General features: G+C 44.0%; 1 protein-coding gene across 4 annotated transcripts in view; it reads left to right on the top strand.

Annotated features, from left to right (window-relative positions):
• Positions 1–19071, top strand: part of SYNE2 (spectrin repeat containing nuclear envelope protein 2) — a 180330-nt gene that overhangs the window by 9146 nt on the left and 152113 nt on the right. For all 4 annotated transcript variants that reach the window (XM_062577244.1, XM_062577243.1, XM_062577241.1 and 1 more), the window contains exons 2-3: positions 8314–8429; positions 18885–18946. In XM_062577244.1, the coding sequence (XP_062433228.1) occupies positions 8351–8429; positions 18885–18946 (141 nt within the window). In that variant the 5' untranslated portion in view covers positions 8314–8350. The remainder of the gene's footprint in view (positions 1–8313; positions 8430–18884; positions 18947–19071) is intronic.

Here is a 19071-nt window from a genome sequence, read left to right as displayed (position 1 = left end):
GTAGTGCAGTTTCCAGTGATTTTGCTCCCTATGAACAAGCCCCCTGCTCTAGTGAAAACTCCTGAGTTTAGAAGATCACCACCATCCCTACCGTTCCCTTTTCTGAATTTTCTGAAAAAGCAGATTATTGCTCTTTAAAATGATATTTCTGTGCAAGAGCAGCTTTATGATTTACTTGGGATACTCCATGCTCTTATTGCTTAGGCTAGGCTCACTCAACAGAGTAATCTGTTTGTTAACCATCTGACTGTTTCCTTTATTTGGGGAAAAAGGGAATTAGGAAGGCAGTGGGAAGGAAAAAATTGTATTCCTTCAAAGGCAGAATGTTACTGGGAGCCTGATTCTCATTAACATTGTGTCATTAATACAGAGTGGGTGTAATTATTATTTACTGCTATTTTAAATACCTTTAACACTATATAAAGTGGCTTCAGTGTTAATGGGAAGCTGGCTGTGCGTGTCTATTAAGGAATTAAGCAAGGAATTCCAGTTGCAATCCAAGGGAAAGAAAGAAAGAAACATCTGTAAATAAAAGGAAGAACTTATTGAAATACGCTTGGTTCAAGCAGGCAGCGCGTTCTGATTAGGCAGTTCCCTGCGGGAGAGTTAAAGCTGCTGCGATCGCCGGCGGTTCCCTCCCCCTCTCCTTCCCGTCTGGATCGCAGCAGCGGGCCGGAGCGCAGGAAAAGTGCCGCCGAAGGGGCGCGAGGAGCTGTCTGTGCAGCCCCGCGCTTCTTTTTCGGCTGGGTTTCCCCAAGGCCTCTCCTGTTGCCCGCAGCGGTCCCGGGAGCAGCGGGCGCTGGATGCCACTGCCCTGGCCCCTGAGCCCGAGCGGCCGGGGCAGAGAGAGGAGCCTTCGCGAGAAAATGCAAGCGGGCATCTGCGAGTAAGGTGCATGCACGCTAGTGTGCAGCTTTCTAGCTATTTGCAGGTGGGCAGACGTGGCATTTATGCCCGAGGTGCTCAGAGCCTCCCACCCTCAGCACAAATCCTGAGCCAGCGTGCGTTTCTCGCGTTGTTTTTAACAGTTACTCTGGCGTGGTTGAAGGGCACGGCATCAGCCTCCTGAGCTGCCAGGATTTCGGCAGTCTCCCTCCTTAAATTAACAGCTGTGATTTACTTAGAGCTCTTCTGAGCATTTTTTGTTTGCAGTTAATGATGTGGGCAAACTTGGAGACCAGTTGAAAATTCAGATTTTCTCCAACTTTGTCAAGTATGCTTCAGTACTGGCTTTCCAGCTGGGAATACATACGTGTGAGACGGGCTCTTACTCTACGCACAGAAGCAGTCAAATGCGTCACACACCTCCGGGGGCCAGTTGTACGAATGCACCAGCAAAAAGCTTAGCTCTGTTAATAAAACATGTGTGTATGTTTTAACAACAGCATGGAGTTGGTGCAGTCTTCAAACTGTGCAATTGTACCAGGATGACTGATCTATTATCACCACGAAAAAAGAAAAGGTCCAGAAAGACACTTTTCTAACTATTTTTAAAATTGATTGATGCAACGAGAAGCTCCATTGTGCTTCTGCGATGGGAAGTATTACTGATGTGTAAATTAAAGGCAAACCAGCAACGTTTTCTGGCCTTAAAAAGTGGTGTAGCTTTTGTGTACTCATACGCTTGTCCTGGAATGCTTTCAAAATTATAAATAGATCACTGGGAAGTCCCTGGATAAGAAAAAATGTGCTGTTGCTGGTTGTCATAAATAAACTAACAAGAGAGGCTTTGGTCTTGCAGCTCTTCTTTGGGGAGTCCTTACTTGTGCATGTAATTTCAAAGCCATGTGAATCAAGGCTATTTCTGTGACAGTGGGGTGCAGTTTTGTGTCCATCTCAGTAGTTCTTGGGGTCTGACACTGCTCTGGGCTTTGCTCTTACTGAACTGAGTTGCATAGCTGCTTGCAAGCTTTCCCCATTGTTTCCAGCTACCAATACCTTAACAAAATCCGATGCCGGACTCATTTCAGCAGTGTCCCAGACGATCCAGAGCCTCCCTAATGCCATGTGCTCTAATACCTCTTCTTAAAGGCCTGACTGATACCCAGCTGATTGCTCGAGGGTATTAGGTAGGATCAGAAAGCTGTAGTCTGTCTTCTCTATCACCTTCAAAGCACTGGAAACTTTCTAGAAGACCTTTTCTTCTTCCAGAAAATGTGCTACTTCCGATTACTGAATGATGATAGATATTTTTTCCATCACACAGAGAGGACGAGTCAGGTCCTCAGGTGGGGAAAATCAGGCTAGATCTGCCATTGGTGTGCTGCTCTGATTTTTACTACTTGAGGGTCAGGCTCAGTACGTTGTAGAGAAAAGGGTCTGTATATTTGCATGTGGGCTCCTTCCAGCTGTGGACATTTTTACAACCTGAGGTTGCCCACAAAACCTGGAAGTTTTTTGAATCTGGAAGTGATGAACTTCAGCTTGGAGTAGGATCTCAAGCAGAGGGAGTGATTGTTTCAGCACAAAGATCTTGGAAAATGAATACTTTAAACAGACTCTTCTGCTCTCCAAACCTTGGTTCACCTATATGAAACTGTGAAATCTCAAAATCTCAAAACCGTGAAATCACTGCAAGGTCAAGGAGGAAGCATGTCCATCAGACCTCAGTGCTGTGCAAGCTGCTCGGACTTAACAGAGGTGTGAGTACATCAGAACTGAGGGAAAATGGAAACATTTACCAAAAAAGCTTGATCTTCAGGGTTTTCTGTGATAATTCTTTTGCTCATGTTATCATGATTTGGATCCCAACAATATCCCTTTAAGGACACTGTGCAGGACTTACAGAAGAAGACTCAGCAGCACCTTGCAAGGCTCAAGCCGTGTTGTTCTGGATGTTAGTGCTTCTCTCTGAATGCAAAATAAGCTAAAATCTCTGTTAATAATCAAAAAGGAAAAGGATCTTTGGTGATTCTTCATTGTGAAATTCTACTTCCTTTTGACTGGTTCACTGAAGATAAAAATCTGCTGCTTCTGTTCATGACGTCGGTGCAGACTGAGCGCATGAGTAATAAAAATCTGTTGCTAGGAACAGACTTCAGTTTACATGTAGAGGCCTCTGCGGAGGGAAAGTCTTTTGAATCTCTGAGTGGGTCATAAATAATTGGTGGCACTTCAAAGGAGGGAAAGTAAAAAGAAGCAGTTTGAGATGCCCCACAAAGATGCCTATAATTCCTATTACAACACCCATGTAAAATTTGTTGCCAACCTAACTGGGAAAGCAGATGCGTTGGAGCATGCATCTGCAAAGGCAAAAATGAAGGAGGGACTTGCTGATGGTGCACTGTAGCGCTCACCTGCCTCTAGCTGGGCTTGTTTGCAGGGTCTTTGCTGCTTACAGCTGAAAGGAGTGCATTTCTAGGCTCTTTCCATGCAATCTGATTTTTCAAGGTTGGCTCATAAGGAGGAATCTGAGGGCACATCTGTGCCGCAGGCTGCAGCGTGGTGTGCGAGTGTGCAGAAGTTAGCTGCAACCTACCTGGAAACGGCCTTACCTGCGACAGACTGGAAATCAGGCCAACTCATTTACCTTGCTTCCTAATTAGCGTGCACACCTCTTTTACCGAACTAGCCTTAAATAATTAGCGAAGCATGAGTTTTATGTTGTAATTGCATGCAGTGTTTTGAAAACAGCAGTGTCACTACAGAGGTGAAGAGCTGTGTAGCTGTTAACTTTTTCTCATGGTAAAATCTTACTCTGTACTCAGTACTTGGAGCAACTGAAAGACAAAAGTTGCAAGCTTCACTCATCCAGCTGTAATGTTAAGGCTATGAAATGCTTTATAATGAATCGTCCAAATCAATCTGAAACTTCTTTTCTTTCTTCTGAGACAAGGCTGTCTTTCGAAAAGCCCTGATTAAGAAGAGGATCTCTTATGTCTCACTGATGATAAAATCATGATAACGTCTCATGAATTTGATCCTTGATTCTTTATTTTTGGGTGGATTTCTTGAGATTTCCACTCTGCCTCCTGCTCATATGGTTCTCTGTCTCCATCAACGTGTGCCTGTCTGTCTCTTAATTTGTAATATATATCTTTTTAATTTGCTGTCTGACTTCAACTGAATTTGAGAGAGGGAGGGAGATTCCAAGGACGTTAAGTTGAAATTAGGTGGTGCAGATGTGCCAATCTCTCAGCTCACTGCAGCTAAGACAGGCTGCAGTGTTGGCTGCCACCAGTTGTCCCCGTGTGCTGTGCAGAGCTCACCTGGGTCATGGTGGGATCAGACCCCACCAGAAGGGGAAAGAGCTGAGAGCATGGACAGGGAAGTGGAGGAAAGGCTGGGAGAAGGATCCTCCCCACTTTTGGCAGATACAGTCATTGGTCCACACCATGTGTAGTTTCCACCTGTGTTTTTTGGGTGCTTGTTTTGTGAGCAAGCAGGGAAGTAAGGGGAGAAATGGTCTGCTAATACCCCACTAGACAAAAGCCTGGCTTTGAGTCTTGTGAGTGCCTTTATGGGAGAAGCTTTTCTTGACAGTTGAACCATTTTAGCTGCAGGGAACCCTAGGTACTCACAAATATGCTCTTTTGGAAGACGCCGAAGGAAAATGTTTCCCTTGAGTAGGACCTTTGTAGTGCTGCTCTCTTGTGTGGCATCTCCCATGTCTAAGAAAGCGTGAGCTCACACAGTGGCCCTGGTGCAATTCACTTAAAAGTTAATCAACACCAAGAAACAAATCTGTTGGAAACAAGGTCCCAGTATTCCTGGAACTATTTATTTTTCTATATGAAATAGGTTATTCCAAAGTAGGCACATAAGTGCTTGCATTTTCTTTGTCTTAGGTTTTACCCATGCTGAAATGGCACCTTGTCATTTGAAAGTGTTTGGTTTCTTTTCGACACGATAGGTTGTATTTTGTGATTGTCCAGCATTTCATGGAACTGCCGGCTTTGGCTTAGCTCCGCAGCATTGCTAAGTGGTTATACCAGAAAAGAGTCAACTTAGACACCAAGTAGAAAAGATGGTAGATCTTAAAGCCTACAAAAAGCATTACTAAGGAATTCTGTCAGTATCCTAGCAGTCATAGACTCTTTCGAGGTTTCTATAAAATAGTTACAAGTAATATGCTTTATTTGAATGCAGTTCTGGAGGGTCAAAGGAACTATCATATTGTCACTGTAATCCTTTCCCAGATAATCTGTGCCTTGTGCCTTTTAAAGAATGCTAGTATTTGCAAGAACGCCCTCTGAAAATGTGTGCCTCTCCCTTTCCAAGCAACTGTGGAGTTTTCTGCTGGGGCAGGACGGAGACCGGTGGCAGAGGAGAAATGTGCTTGCTATATGGGATCACAAAAAGAGGGCTTCACGAAACTGATAGCTCTGGGATGAACTTCCCTTTCATTAGCCGTGCATTTTTATAACCTGCACTGCAGATTTTTGCATGGATTTTTGTGTAAAAAAATATCCATTCTTTGGGTAAGAAGGCCTTATTTTGACCTTAAAAAAAATGATAGCATATGTTCTTTTTCATTTATGCATATTCTAGAAGCATGCGCCATAATTTAGGTTGGAAGGGACCCCCCTTCCTACCTCTCTGCTTAGAGCATTCATAACTCTTCTACATGTGACATACTTTCTACTTTAGAATCTTGATAATTTTGTTAAACTTTACTCCTTTCATGCCTAAGATAGGATTTGGGATCAGTGTCCCATCACATGAAATGCAGTAGAAGTGCGTAACAGGACACTGCACCTACTACAAGGTTGCTGTAGCTGGCAGAGGCTGGAGGCAGAGAAGGGATAGTCACAGAAAGGCTTAGCATTTGGTTTTGGTTTTGAAACTTCCAGCAATGCTGCTCATGGCTCTTGCATCTTTACCATCATCAGAGTGGAACTGTAATGCCAGATCCTGTTGTCTGTACTCTGGGCTACACTCCCAATGACTTTAGCATCACCTGAACCACGTTAGTATGACTTGGCTTTGCCTATGCCACAAACTCAAATCTGGATGCATTAAAAATGAAAAGATAGGTGCATTTTCACTGTTTGGGATTTTATGCTGCTTTGCATTCCTTTAAAGGAAAGTCCTTAAATTGAGTTTAGTTAAAAATAAACTGAAAAGTGGGAACAAACTTCTATTAAAGAGAAAAAGAGCGTGCATTGTCAGGGATATTGAGTGCATGCTCCAGGACTGCAGGGGCTGGCAGGTAGCTTTGGGACCTCTTGTTTGTGGGTTATCTTGCTGCAGTAATGATGTACGTCTTGTCGTGTTCCTCTTCCTCTGCATGGATGCCCAATTTAAGTTATAACCTGGTGTCCAAATCAAGGCGTCCTCCTTGCACATTAATTTCACATGTAGATTCCTTGTTACCCAGTTATTTCCTATTTCTTAACTATCCCTGGAAACTTACAATTGGCCACCGGAAAATTCACGATGCAGGGAATGCAGCTGATCCTGCCTGAGTCCTGGCAGCAAAAAGCAGCAGATATGATCATACAGTTTGGATTTGGTTGACTTAGACATCTTGCTCCTGACTTGGGGACAGAGGACTTCTGAGAGATCTCCGGGGCTGCAAGTCCAATCCTCTTTACTAAAGACAACCACTTTATGTTGCATATTTCTGACAAGTTCCAGTCTTAAAACTAGTCTTTGTGCCCATACTGGGAGGCTGGTTTAGAACTAATATTTAGAAATCTTCCGATTTGCTGCCTAACCTCAGGCATCACCTATTTATATCATCTTGTTCTTCTGCCTGCCAAAGAGTAAACTTTTCCTGCTCTTCTTGCTAGGATAAGAAAGCTAAAATCCTGTGAAATATATTTTTTTCCTTTTCTCTGGTCATCTATATAGCTCTTATGTGTACTTGTCCAGGTTGAAACTCCTGTTTTTTGACTCTGGTGGCTAGAATTGTCCTCCTAAGTCCTGGATGACCTGAGTACTCACTGCAGCAGTTGAAATCAGTGCTTTTGACTTATAAAGTCATATCTATTTCTCTGGAAATACCTGGGCTGTGTCATGTTAACATTTTTTTTTGTTTTTACTTTTTTGTCTCTGCATCTTTGTTTGCCGTCTGTAAAATGTGGGCAATAACCCCTCATCTCATGCAGATGCTGTGAAAATAAATTGTAAATTGATTGATGTTTGTGAAGCATTCAGATGCTGTGGGGACGAGTGCCATAGAAAATCTTGGGAGGAACTTAATAATGCTGTCACCAGAGCAGCTCTTGAATAAAGCACAAGGACACACATTGTTCAGGATGAAGAAAACAAAATATTGAATGGATCCTCATTAAACAAGTGCTGTCCATGCTGCACGCTGAGTGTGACAAGGAGTGGGGAGAAATAGTATACAGTGGAGTAAATATAGGCTGCATCATGATTCATCTGCACACGGGGACTGAAGGAAAGTTCCTTTGGCTTTCTTTAGTGTTGTATTTCTTTACTCATCTGTGCACCACATTTATTTTAACATATACTTGGTGGATGAATTATTAATATCCAATGTCTGAATCCTAGTACTTCTTATGGAAAGGTTACAGTTATTTAGGTCACAAAACTTGTTTAAGGGGAGCCCTTATTTAACTTTTGGCTTTATTTACTTCTGAACTTGCTTAATTTTTACATCCTTGATGAGTTTCTCTCTCAGAAGCCTTCTCCCTCCCCCCATGGTGGCTAATTAAACAATATTGCTGCTGCAGTAACAGAAACATTGATATACTTTTAAGAAGAACACAGCGTATCATTCCCTCAAATTGCATTAGTGATGGGGGTGGTATCCAGGGAAAGGAAAATGGAGAAGCTGGAAAATGAACCTCCTGCACGGGGGATGAGGAGTAACTGAAGTACCCGGCAGAAACAGCAGTTGAGATTATTCTCTTACGTTAGCTGCCGCTTTTTTGTTTCCCATTAATCTTTGCAGATTCTGCTTTAATTGTTTCCATTCAGGAACAAGTGTCTGGGCAGGAAGAGAGGTCTGTGAAGTACAAAGATTTAAAGAAAATCTTTGAGGTGTGACAGTAACAAATTTGCAGAAGGCACCCTGAGCTTTTCCCAACCTGACTTTGTAAAAGAAAGCAACTGTGTCTGAATTTTCCTAATCATAGCGCTGTTGTTCTCATGGCAAGACAGGCCTGAACCCGTGGTCTGGGCTGGGGAGTGCTGCCGGCCGTTCGAAATCGCGTGCGCCGAGCCATGGCATGGACAAAACCACCATTCGTGCACTAGGAATATTCACTTTGTTCTGGGTGAGCTTAGGAAACATCCTACCGGGGCAAAAAGAAGAAACCTAAACATGTCTATTCTTTAACATCTTTAATTGCATCATTTTTAGACCAAAATTATACTGATATTCTTCTGTTTTTATTTCAGTTTGGAAATTGATTGAAGACTCTCCATAAGATTTGCTATGGCATCAGAGCCGTCATCTCCCTCAGCAGAGGAGCAGGCTTCCTCAGAAATAGATGATCTCTACCTATCACTGCAAGGTAAGTTATTGCAATTTTATGTGCTTTTTTTGGTATGGATTTGTGGCAAAAATAGGTGACTGGGTGCAAGTTGAATGAAATTCTGAGAAACTAGTTAAAACATAAAACTGGCATTACAGTCAGTGTAGTCGGCTCCCATCTGTGGGTTTTTGCAGATGTCTCGGTGTTTCATGAGCGACTTTTCAGCAGTGAAATGAAAGACAACAGATCTCCTAGTACTTTTGCTGGTATTTTCAGAGTTTTTGCCTTTTTTGGTACAGATATACTCGCTGCTACTTTAGTTTTCTTACTCAGAATATATGTTACTATAAACTGTTTTCAAGGGAACTGGTTTCCTTTTTTTCAGTATGCTGAGTATTTTTCAGATGGACTAAGTGGTCTTACTGAGGCTACTAGCGACAGTATTTACGTTATTTTTTATCTCCTGCACATGTAGAAAGATGACTTGTGGCCTAAACAAGTAGAAAATCTTTGTAGCTTTTACATGAATTTCTTACAGGTCAAAATACTTCACCCTTACTTGAAACGAATGACACCTTATTAACCAAACGTTGGCCAATTTTTACTTTTTCTGTTTTCATGGCAGTTACCTGGGCAGGTAAGGGTTAATCAGTGCATCAGAGCCTGCTTCTCTGCCTTTCTGGAGTTTCTTTGATCATATGTTGAATTTTCTTGTATAAAAATTTTCTGGGATGACTGATTTTCCTCCAAACACATTCATGAAAAGATTTAGGGAGGCTTCATCAAGGAGCCTAGTGTGGGCAGCAGAGCTAGCACTGCTGGAGAGCTCGTCCTCGCTGTGCTCGGTGTCCGGTTATTCTCCAGTGGATGGGCTAAGTCATGTTCCCACAGAGCTTTTTCCTTCTCACTTGCTTATGAAGTTCCTCTGTTGCTCAGTTGAGAAAAAATGTTTAAAACAGATGGTGCAAAAAAATATTCTGCCAAGACACTTTTACGATCCTGACTTGCACTAACACTGTCATTGCAGCCGTGTGCTTTTATGAACGAGTGCTAACAGCAATCTGAGGCCAAACTAATAGTGAATTTTCTTCCGTTTTACTTCAGAATTATGTTTTCAGCAGAGCAAGAAAGAACTCCAACAAGCATGAGTTAGTGTGAACATTGCACCAAGCCCAGCTTGTCCAAGGTACCGTTGTAGTGCCAAACTCAGCCTGGGGCAGGATTTTGCCTTATTTAAGGGAAGAGGTGGCTGTTGCCATGAAATAGTTTGGAGAATGTAATCCAGCTTTAAGGCAGAGGGTACTAAAATTTGAATAACTACTTAATATTTCTGTGCTGTAACAACCTGAGCTCCTGGATTATGCTGAAATGAGTACAGTACAAGCGCAGCGCTGAACTAAATGTGCTTAGCTGTTTGTAAAACAGCCAGAGAGGTTTCTTACAAGCAGCACAAGCAATTTTCGTAAGGACTGAGCATGTAACGAAAGAGGCAGACACGTCCGAGGTACCGGACCGTGGCGCGGCAGCATCTGCGCTGGGGCAGAGCGGGCGAACGGCAATACAGCCGTGATGAAGCACTGGGGGTGCCTTCCCTGACATGACATATAGAAGCCATTAGTAAATCTACCAGGAGATCTGTGGTAGCAAAGGTCCAGTGAGAAGGATAAGGTCACTCAAGGAAAAGGTTAGTTGTATTTTTTTTTTCAGTAATAGGACTCTTGAGATGTGATTTGCACAGCTGCCAGACACTTGGATTGCTTCAAGTCTTGAAGCTGACCTGAAGAAATTTTACAGAAATCTCAGGATCGAAGAATAGCTGCTCATCACTTTCAGGAAATCAGTTCACTTTTTTGGATGACTAACTGTGGATAGAAAATTGGTTATGATCTGCTTTTCAAGTGGTTAAATCATAACCTTAAAGAATATGTCCAGCCTTGGATAATACACCATTTTAACAGGAGATAAGTGTAAATATTTGGCACAGAATAAGAAAACAGGAGTGAGATCTAGTCGGGATTGCTTGTATTTTGTTCTACTGTTAAATTCTGTGTGATCCAATCTTTGTTATTCCTGAGAGGCATCCGGGGACATTAGTGCATTTGTCTGATTTGGTTAATTAGGACGAGATCTATTGAACGTGTCAGTCAGTTTTGGCCATTATGGAGTTATATGCCTAAAAAAATGTAAGCAAACCATTAACTGCTTTTCTACTGTGTATAGAACTAAACACATGGTTTAGTAAGATTTGACTATGATTTAAGTCATAGTCTTTTGTGAGGAAGATCATCAATAGTTTTCGGAGAGAAAGGAAGGAAAGAGGGGAAGAACCACCTCCTTAAATAATTAGAAAAGTGGTTACTTCTCAGCTCTATTATTATTATACAAATTCTAATTATATAAATCCATAATTATTATACAAACCCTGTTAAATAAACGCCAGGGTGTTCATATTGTACAAATCTGCTTTAGTGGACTCTGTCACAGGGTTTTAGTAGCGACAGTGTTCAGGGATGGTAACTTCACTTAGAAATGTTCAGCAGAAAAGATGTGGTAAACAAACAAACAAAAAAACCCAAATTAAAATGTAACTTTGTTCCCAGCGCCCTTCTTTACAGTTAAATATTTCAAGAAACTCTTGTATATTTATCTTCTGTGATTTATTTGTTGCTCTTTAGCCTTTTCCAGTTTTCAAGGTGATTTCTACAAGCGAGAGAGAATTGTTTTGCTCCTCCCACACCAAGAAAGTTGAAATTGCTATGAAATTACACTACATCAGGTCTTGAAGTCTCTCTTTTCTCATCCTTTTTCCTCACCTCTTCTTTCCCCAAACACTGGGGTAAAATTTAATCAGAAAAATACTAACATTAGTTGAGCCCTTGCCTTTATGCTTTCTCTTTCCTCCTATTTTTTCGGTGCAGCATGTCTTAGAGCCGCTGCAAAGCTGTTTTGTGTCCTGCATAGCTGCAGCCACCTAAAGGCTCAGGCAGAAAGCCTGGAGCTGGACCTATTGGGGCATATCCTATGGGAAGTATTTAAGGGAAGGATTTCTCCTGCTGGGCAGGCTCCAAACATCTTGCTGAACACAGGATGCTTTGCAGGGAGATAGTCCTTTCTTGTGGCCTGTGGACCATCTTTGAAACATGAAGTCACTTTTGTTCTTCAGGGATTTGCCCTAATTCACTGCAGAGGGAGCAGGCAGGAGCTCACTGCCCAGGGCTTGGTTGGCAAAGGGTGGATGGAGGGGGAACAACACGGAAGCTCTGCTGCATGTCACCTCCTCCCCTAACATCTCTGCAGCCTAGGACCCCCACAGCGGGGTCCAGGTTGGTGCTTGGCCTTTTCTTAATGCCAGATGCATGGCAAGGGGACAAAATTGTTTTTTGCTGCCTGAAATGAGGAGCCACTTGCCTTCCTTTAGTGAAAAGAGGGCTCTATGGCAAATGTTTTGAGCCTTGCTGGAGACCTGAATACGTGCTGGTGAGCAGGAGCGCAGGTGTCCAGCGAGGGGCACATGCGGCCGCTTGCAAATGAGCAGCTGCTGCATTAGAAACTGAAGGAGATTTGTTCTGCTCTGGAGCAGGAGATATTTTTTGCTTTCAGGATGTATATCTGCCTCTCTGTGGGGTGTTCCCAGCTTTCACCTTCCCTCCTGCGCACAAATCCTTCCACCTGCCCTTCCAAGGCAGCAAGTGGACAGTAGCTGTGACCTTGCCCAAGAGGACTGAGCAGAGTTTTCTTTTCCATTTTCTTTTCCTATTGCTGAGGTATTTCAGGCACAAAAACATGTTTTTAGGTCTCCAAGTTTAGGGCTTTCACCATTTAATTAACTTCAGAGATCTTAACTTGCTGGCTGTGCTCATTGACCTCTATGCATATTACTGTTTACTGGTAATCCGAAGGATGATAATATAAAAACCTGGCAGCTAATACTATTTTTGAAGAATGCTTAATGATATAAATTAGTTATGCTGTTCTATGCAGTTATGTCTAATCCTTTATGAATGATCAAAAATGCATTTTCTTTTCAACTGACATTGAAAATATAGTGATACCTACTGATAGATTTTGTTGTGCAGCTTGTACTAGATTGCACTCTCCAGGTAATTGACTTAAAGGAGGATATCTCTCCGAGACACACTTAATTCTTCCAGAGGTCAGGGAGACTAGTAACTCTCACCCAGCAGTTTTCTGTCTTCCAGCTGTATGCTTCATCTGTTGAGGCTGGTATTTTATTACAGCTACAGATTCTGTTTTTACTTTTCTTTCTTTCTCTCTCTCTCTCTCTCTTTTTTTTAACCTGAACAGTCAAAAAAGTCTATTAATTGTTTCTTATGATTTTCAAGGGTGATTTTACAAGTGGAAAAGCTCCCAAAAGCCTACCTGCACTGAAATCTATGCCCTGTTTATGCTACATGGCTGAGTCTGCCCATCTCGTAACTGCATGCGGCGGCTCCCTGGCATGTGACGAGTGCGTTGGAACTTAAGAGGCAGACGATACATGAGCCTGCCCATAAAAAAAAAAAAAAAAAAAAAAAAAAAAAAAAAACACGGGTATTTTTGTCTCAGTCTATCATGCCTAATGAAAAAAGAGATCATCTGCTTGGGTAAATATGTTCCCCACAAGACAAACTTCAATTTGTTAAGGGCGTTAGCAGGTACTTCACTAGTTAAAAACTGGCATTAAAATGACTAAGGAGTGGATCATGTCTGAGGCACCAGTATAGGATAGGACGCTGAAGGCCACTTGTGTTCAAGTCCCTGCTCCACTATGGATTTTCTTTGAAATGTTAGAAGAGCTATTTAAGCCCTTATCTTTAAAGGTATGTTGATATCTAAATGATGTAATTTAGTACCTTCAAGAATTTGACCTAAAACCTCCACCCACGCCTGCAGTGCCACTGTGGCAATAAACATAACAACGATTTTGAGCTGCTCTGGGATCCTGGCAATGAGAAGAGTAGATTTAAGGAAGCCACTAGGGCAAAACTCAGTGTGAACGGGCTTCCTGACTTAGCAACAATTTGGTAAATTGGAGAAATTGCTTATGAAAGGAAGAGAAGGTTGAAAGGAGGTAGCTTAGAATGGAGAATTCCCAGACACAGTAGTAGATAATTTGTTAACTTTCATACAGCTTTTGGAGCTGAAAAAATCCATTATTGCAGAAGTATTTTCACCGCCTTCATTGAGTTTTGGATAAACTTCTTAATGTTGACAAAGATACAGTGTTTGTTTTTAATTGCATAGCACTGTATTGCTGAACATAAATGCTGGAAATAACTCTTTACTCCTGCTTTCCTGTCTGCCATAAATAAAAACAGTGTTAACAGATGGAAGGGAAGGGACTATAAAAGGGGCTGCACCTCCTGTACCAGGGTCAGCAGATCCGTAAGAGTCCTCAGACAGTTCCCGTCACTTGCTGTTGGTACCTACGTGGTGTTTTAGCTCATACCAGGAGTGCTTTTTTGAAGGAGATCTCCTGGTTATCCCTGCCCACCACTGAGCAGTTGTGGAGTGCGGAAACACAGTGCTTTTGGGGATGGAAATAGGTATTCTCCAAGAAGGCAATAGAGCTGTCAGCGGGCAGCCAGGCCACAGCTGGTCCAAAGCAACCTTTTCCACCTCGATGCACGCGGTGTGGACGTCAGGTCTTGAATTCCTCTGGCCTACAGATCTGCTCATGTTGAGCTGCACTGCTTGCTGATGTACATGTAATGTCCATGTAGCCTCGGCTGAGCAGCGTGGTGGCAGGGAGGGAGATGGAAAATCTTCATATACTGGAGGTAGTTCCTTCTGTCGATACAGAGATGGGAAGATGACAGTCCAGCCTGTGCTCATGGATTTGAAATAATTGTGCGAGGCTTAAAAAATGGAGAGTAATTTCAACTCCGGCTTTTCTGTATCCCTGTTAATGGAAGGCTGGGAGCAAAACCATGGTAGGCAGCATTCCTGCCCCGGCCCCTGCCACGCTCCCTGCTATAACCTGCGTTGTGTCCCCGTGCTTCAGGCCTTAACGATTAGTCACTTTTGTAATACTTGCTGATGGCTCATTACTGGTTAAATCCATGATTGTCCAGCAGTGTCTATCGATTTTCAGCCAGCCTACGTGACAAGCTTATTCTGTCTGTTATTCCCCGCTAAAGAAGTTAATCTAAAGATTGGCTTTGAAACACAGGATGAAATGTGACAGATTTCAGGTGTTTTCAGATTAGGAAGTTCTTACTTTGTTCCCTCGTATCCACTTTCTGGCTTGGTGAGTTTTCAAAGTGAAGGAAACTCTTCATCAGTTTATATATATATATATATATGTATATATAGCTTTTTTTTTAATTCTGGGTCAGTTGCATTTTGAAAACTAGGGCAGGATAAAACCAAGGTCACTCAGAGTCCTATAAAAAGGCTTAACAAAGAACCCATTCATCCTCATAAAAAAAAAAAATCCGTATTAATTAACCACATGACAGATACAAGAATTTGAGAGCTCGATTAAATCATTAGAGCCTGCGAGCAGGAGCGTCGGGGGGAGCCGTGAGGGGAAGACAAGCTCAGCCTGAAAGCTGAACCACAACCGCCTGCCCCTGTGCCACCAGCACATGCGCACCGAGAGCTGCAGGTTGCGTGGCCCAGATCTGCAGGCACCGACTGCTGCACCACAGTCCGGAGAGGTATTGGCAGGCGCAGCGTGGCGTATTGGTATTGATTCACAGCAAGATTTCTTTTTTCTTTTTTTTTTTTTTTTTAATTTGGGTGTGAAAATAAGGCAGACCGCAGCTGTCCCCGAGGTTTCCACGTGGGCTGCGTCGGGCAGTAGCTTGGGCAGAGCGGGACGTGCGCTTGGGTGCGGGCGGTGAAAGACCCCCTCGCACTGCGGTCCTGGCCCAGGAGCCACCAACGTGAGCGAACGCTTTGCTGGCTGCTTCTGTACATTAATAACGTAGAGAATCGACCCAGGCAGGAGCAAACGTCCTGATCCTAGTGGTCTGTCTGCGAGCAAGAGCACGTTCTCCAGACCAGGAGCGGTAGCGGGTGGTTGACGGGAGCTCTGGCCGGCAGAGTCGCTGGCGTCAGGCAAGGTAGTTAGTTAATATTTGCTCTCCATCCCTTCCCAAGTGCTAGCAATACCCGCCCTGCCCGCTGGATGGAATTGAGCCCGGCTGCTCAGCAGCGGGTTGTTAGCTAAGTGGGAACGGCTGCCTCGCGGGCAACCGTGTGGGTTGGCCCTGCGCTGACACGGAGCCGGTGTCTCGGCACTGCTTGTGCTGTCTTCGGGCGGGCCGTGATTGTGACTTGTCTGGTGGCTGTGACGGCGCCCGGGGCCCTTTGGGGTTCTGGAGTTAGTTGCACTGAACTTGAGATCATCTTTTGTCAAGTGTGAGGATTTATGAGAGATGAGAGGTTATAACAAAGCTGAAAGTTTAGTAAAGCTAGAAATATAACAGAACTGAGATTATAACACACATCAGAGCTCTACAGTTAAGGTATAGCTTCCCCCAGTTTCTTCTCACCACGCTGTTGACATCATGGCCATCCCCGCTGACGATGGTCCAAGTCCACACCAGAGCAAACCCCTCTTCTATGGGCTGCACCATCCAGAGTCTCACGCTTGGCACCTGTTAGTGGCACATTTGCATTTATTTTCTCTTTTTTTTCCAAACTAAATAGCATTTTGAGATTGTATTTTTGTCCGTATCTTTAAGACTGCCATAATTTTTTTCATTGTGAGCTCCATAATACTTAAAAAGAACAGTAAATAATCTAGCAAGCAGGGGCATACACTGTTCCGTGCTCCTTCAGGATTTCAGGATCACAGTATTACGGAATAGAGAAGAACAGACACAAAATTTGATAGCCACACAACGCAAAACAATCCTTGATGCATGTAATGCATGAATATTTTTCTTGTAGCTCACTTGCCAGCTTGAGCCAAAGGAGGTCTTTGGAGGGGTTGGCTTGGTTAGGAGAAGGGGGCTCTGCTCTTCCTAAACAGCTCCCTCCACCTGGAGAGAGGCTTTGCACGTAGCAACTGTCTTGGCTGCTGAAACGCAGCCCAGGACTGGAGTTTGTGCTTGCTGAATTCCCTGAGCTTGATAAAGTAGGTGGCATTTTTCTGTGAGTCCTGAGACATTTCATCTTCATCAGCAGTAAGGGAATTTTTTTATCCCCCCCAAGGGGTTTGATGCTTTTGGAATGTTTCATCCAGGCCAGCCTACAAAAATATGCAGCTCTCTTGTGGAGTAATTTTGCCTTTGCCTTATGATGTCCAACTTCCCTTCACGTTAATCTTTTGTGCGGGAGCATGTCAGAGATGCTGTCAGGCCAAATTTGCCCTCCTTTGGGTAACGGTCTGTCTGTTTGACATGCTTTGTAATATCTGGGCTATAAAAGCCGGTGCGGTGCTTGGGGCATCTGCTGGGACATGACAGGGGGAAGGGGAAGAGGACGGGAACGCTTGCCCTTCCGGCAGCTCCAGGTGGCACTGCTTTAGGGGCAGCTTTTGAGAAACCAAGGCCAACATTTTGGTAACTGTGTGTCTTTAACTTTTACCTACCCTAGATGTCATTTACTGACACAAACACTCAAGTGGCCTCAGAAAGGAGGCCCCGCCCCTCCCCCATTTTAGGTTAAAGCTTCAACACTTCCCGCAGAAATACTGACTGGTAGCTGGAGGGGTAACAGGTACTTTGTTTCTGTGGGAAGCCTTTTGCACCTGGAAGACTTGGCTCGTAGGTGGCTCTTGCAGCGCTTTGCAACGTCAGCCCAAGCTTTGCGAGTGGGGAAGTGGGGCACGAGGGATCAGAGGCTTGCTCAGAAGCAACCAGGAGCAGAAACGAGCTCTCCTCTGTCCCCGTCTAAGGCCGTATGGCTACTGCTGCCGTCCTCTCAACAGCCAGAGATACTGCGAGCAGCTAGTTACGTGGTTGTTCAGGTTTGGAGCTTTAAAAATTTCAGGTGATCAGCACTGACTTTAGTGTGTGTGGGGAGAAGAGGGTAGTGGTGGGCCTGCAGCTGACGGAGGTGGAAGATGGCCGTGTTCCTTGGCAATGGGGTGTTTTTGCAGGGGGATGGGCTGAGCTGTGCCCAGGGAGGAGGTCAGTGAGCTGGTCTAGCCCGCAGCAGCTGGTGGGTCGATACCGGCCGGTAAAATGGAGACTGGCCTTGATCTCACGCTGTTCAAATGCACACGGGCTCTTCTACGGGCCCAGGTGAGGATGGCATCAAGCTTCATGCCAAGGGAAGAACGTTGTTATTTATTCTGGCGAGGTGCCTACCTAGCTCTCTGTTCCCATGCCTGTCTCAAGCGAGACATATGTATACTTGGGTGCTTTTAAACAGGGTGCCGAGGAGATCCGGAGTCAGTGCGGGGAAGGGGCAGCCCACGGCTGGGCTGTGAGGGACGGCCGGGCGGGCAGCGAGCCGGCCTCGCGCCGCGGCAGCGTCCGCTGGGTTGGTTACGCTCAGGATAAGCTTTTCCTGGAAAGGGCTCACAAATGGTCTTCCTCTTCTGCCTTTCGGGGGAAGCAGGCAAGGATTCCCCTTCCGTTGTCTCTGCTGCCCACGAGCTGTGGAGAAATGCTTTCCTTTCTGTTGCACTCTATTCCGTTGTGGGAAAGTTAAAAATTCTGGTTTTTGAAACATGGGCTTGAACAATTTCCTGTCTTTTTTCACAACTAGTTATCCCTGCTCGAAGTTTATCACAGCGTAAGAGCCCCCAGGGACTGTTGCAAAGAGCCGGACCTCTGCATGCCCAGGCCACGCTTCGAGTCCCATTTCACCATTCCTTGCTGGAGCACTTCTGATCCAAGCACTTGCTTCCTCCTCGCTCCCGTTTTAGGACCCTGCTTGGGCCTGATCAGTGATCTGCCTGTCAGTTAACCAAGACATGCTCCTCTGTGACTTTGCCTACAGATGCGCATTTGTCATCCAAGCAGATGCCCTGGCCTCCTTCCTGGTCTCATCACCTTACTTGGCTCATGGAGTTCCTTGAATTTGACCTCCTTGAGAAGGGTCTGAAGAGGGTCCAAATATTCCAGGTTCTGGTGGGAGTGGAATGCCGTCCTCAGCGATTTGGGCTCTCTTGAGAATTTTATCTTTGAGCCAAACCCTTTGACAATCTCAAGAGTGGATCTTACGCTGCTGGTCACGCTGAGCCTTTTAAGGAATGGTTAGAAATGGATGGAATTATTCTAGGTGCATGACGCTGTAGGCTGATGTGTTCAAACCACTGTTTGCATTTGTGGAGCTTCTAAGAAAACCTTATCTAGCTGATTTTGGTGCATCTGCTTGATGGTTGTGGAACTCCTTGTAGCGTGATCTCTGCAAGCAAGAAAGTATTAGAAGTAAAATAACAGTTGAGAAAAATTAATAATAGATTGTATCCAGTATCATGTCTTGAAGAGCAGACCTTAGGTTTGAGATGGATCCCATGTAGCTTTTTGAGAAAGATGAATAAAATCAGACCATTCTTTTCATTAGGCTTTTTTTTCTTCTTTTTCTCAGTGCAGAGAGAGTGTACCCAGAAGAAAACCTTCACTAGCTGGATAAATTCAATATTGGCAAAGGTAAGAAGGGGATTCTTTTGAAAAGACTTTTTTTTTTTGCTTTTTTAATTCAGAAGTGTTCTGTGGAGATTAAAATTTTTAGGAATAAACAAAATTAATTTAAGCTTTTAGGCAATAAGTGGAAA

Source organism: Rhea pennata, chromosome 5 (genome assembly GCF_028389875.1).
Source record: "Rhea pennata isolate bPtePen1 chromosome 5, bPtePen1.pri, whole genome shotgun sequence".
Taxonomy (NCBI): Eukaryota; Metazoa; Chordata; class Aves; order Rheiformes; family Rheidae; genus Rhea; species Rhea pennata.
Note: the sequence above shows the minus strand (reverse complement) of the source record. Positions and strands in the feature narration are given on the sequence as shown.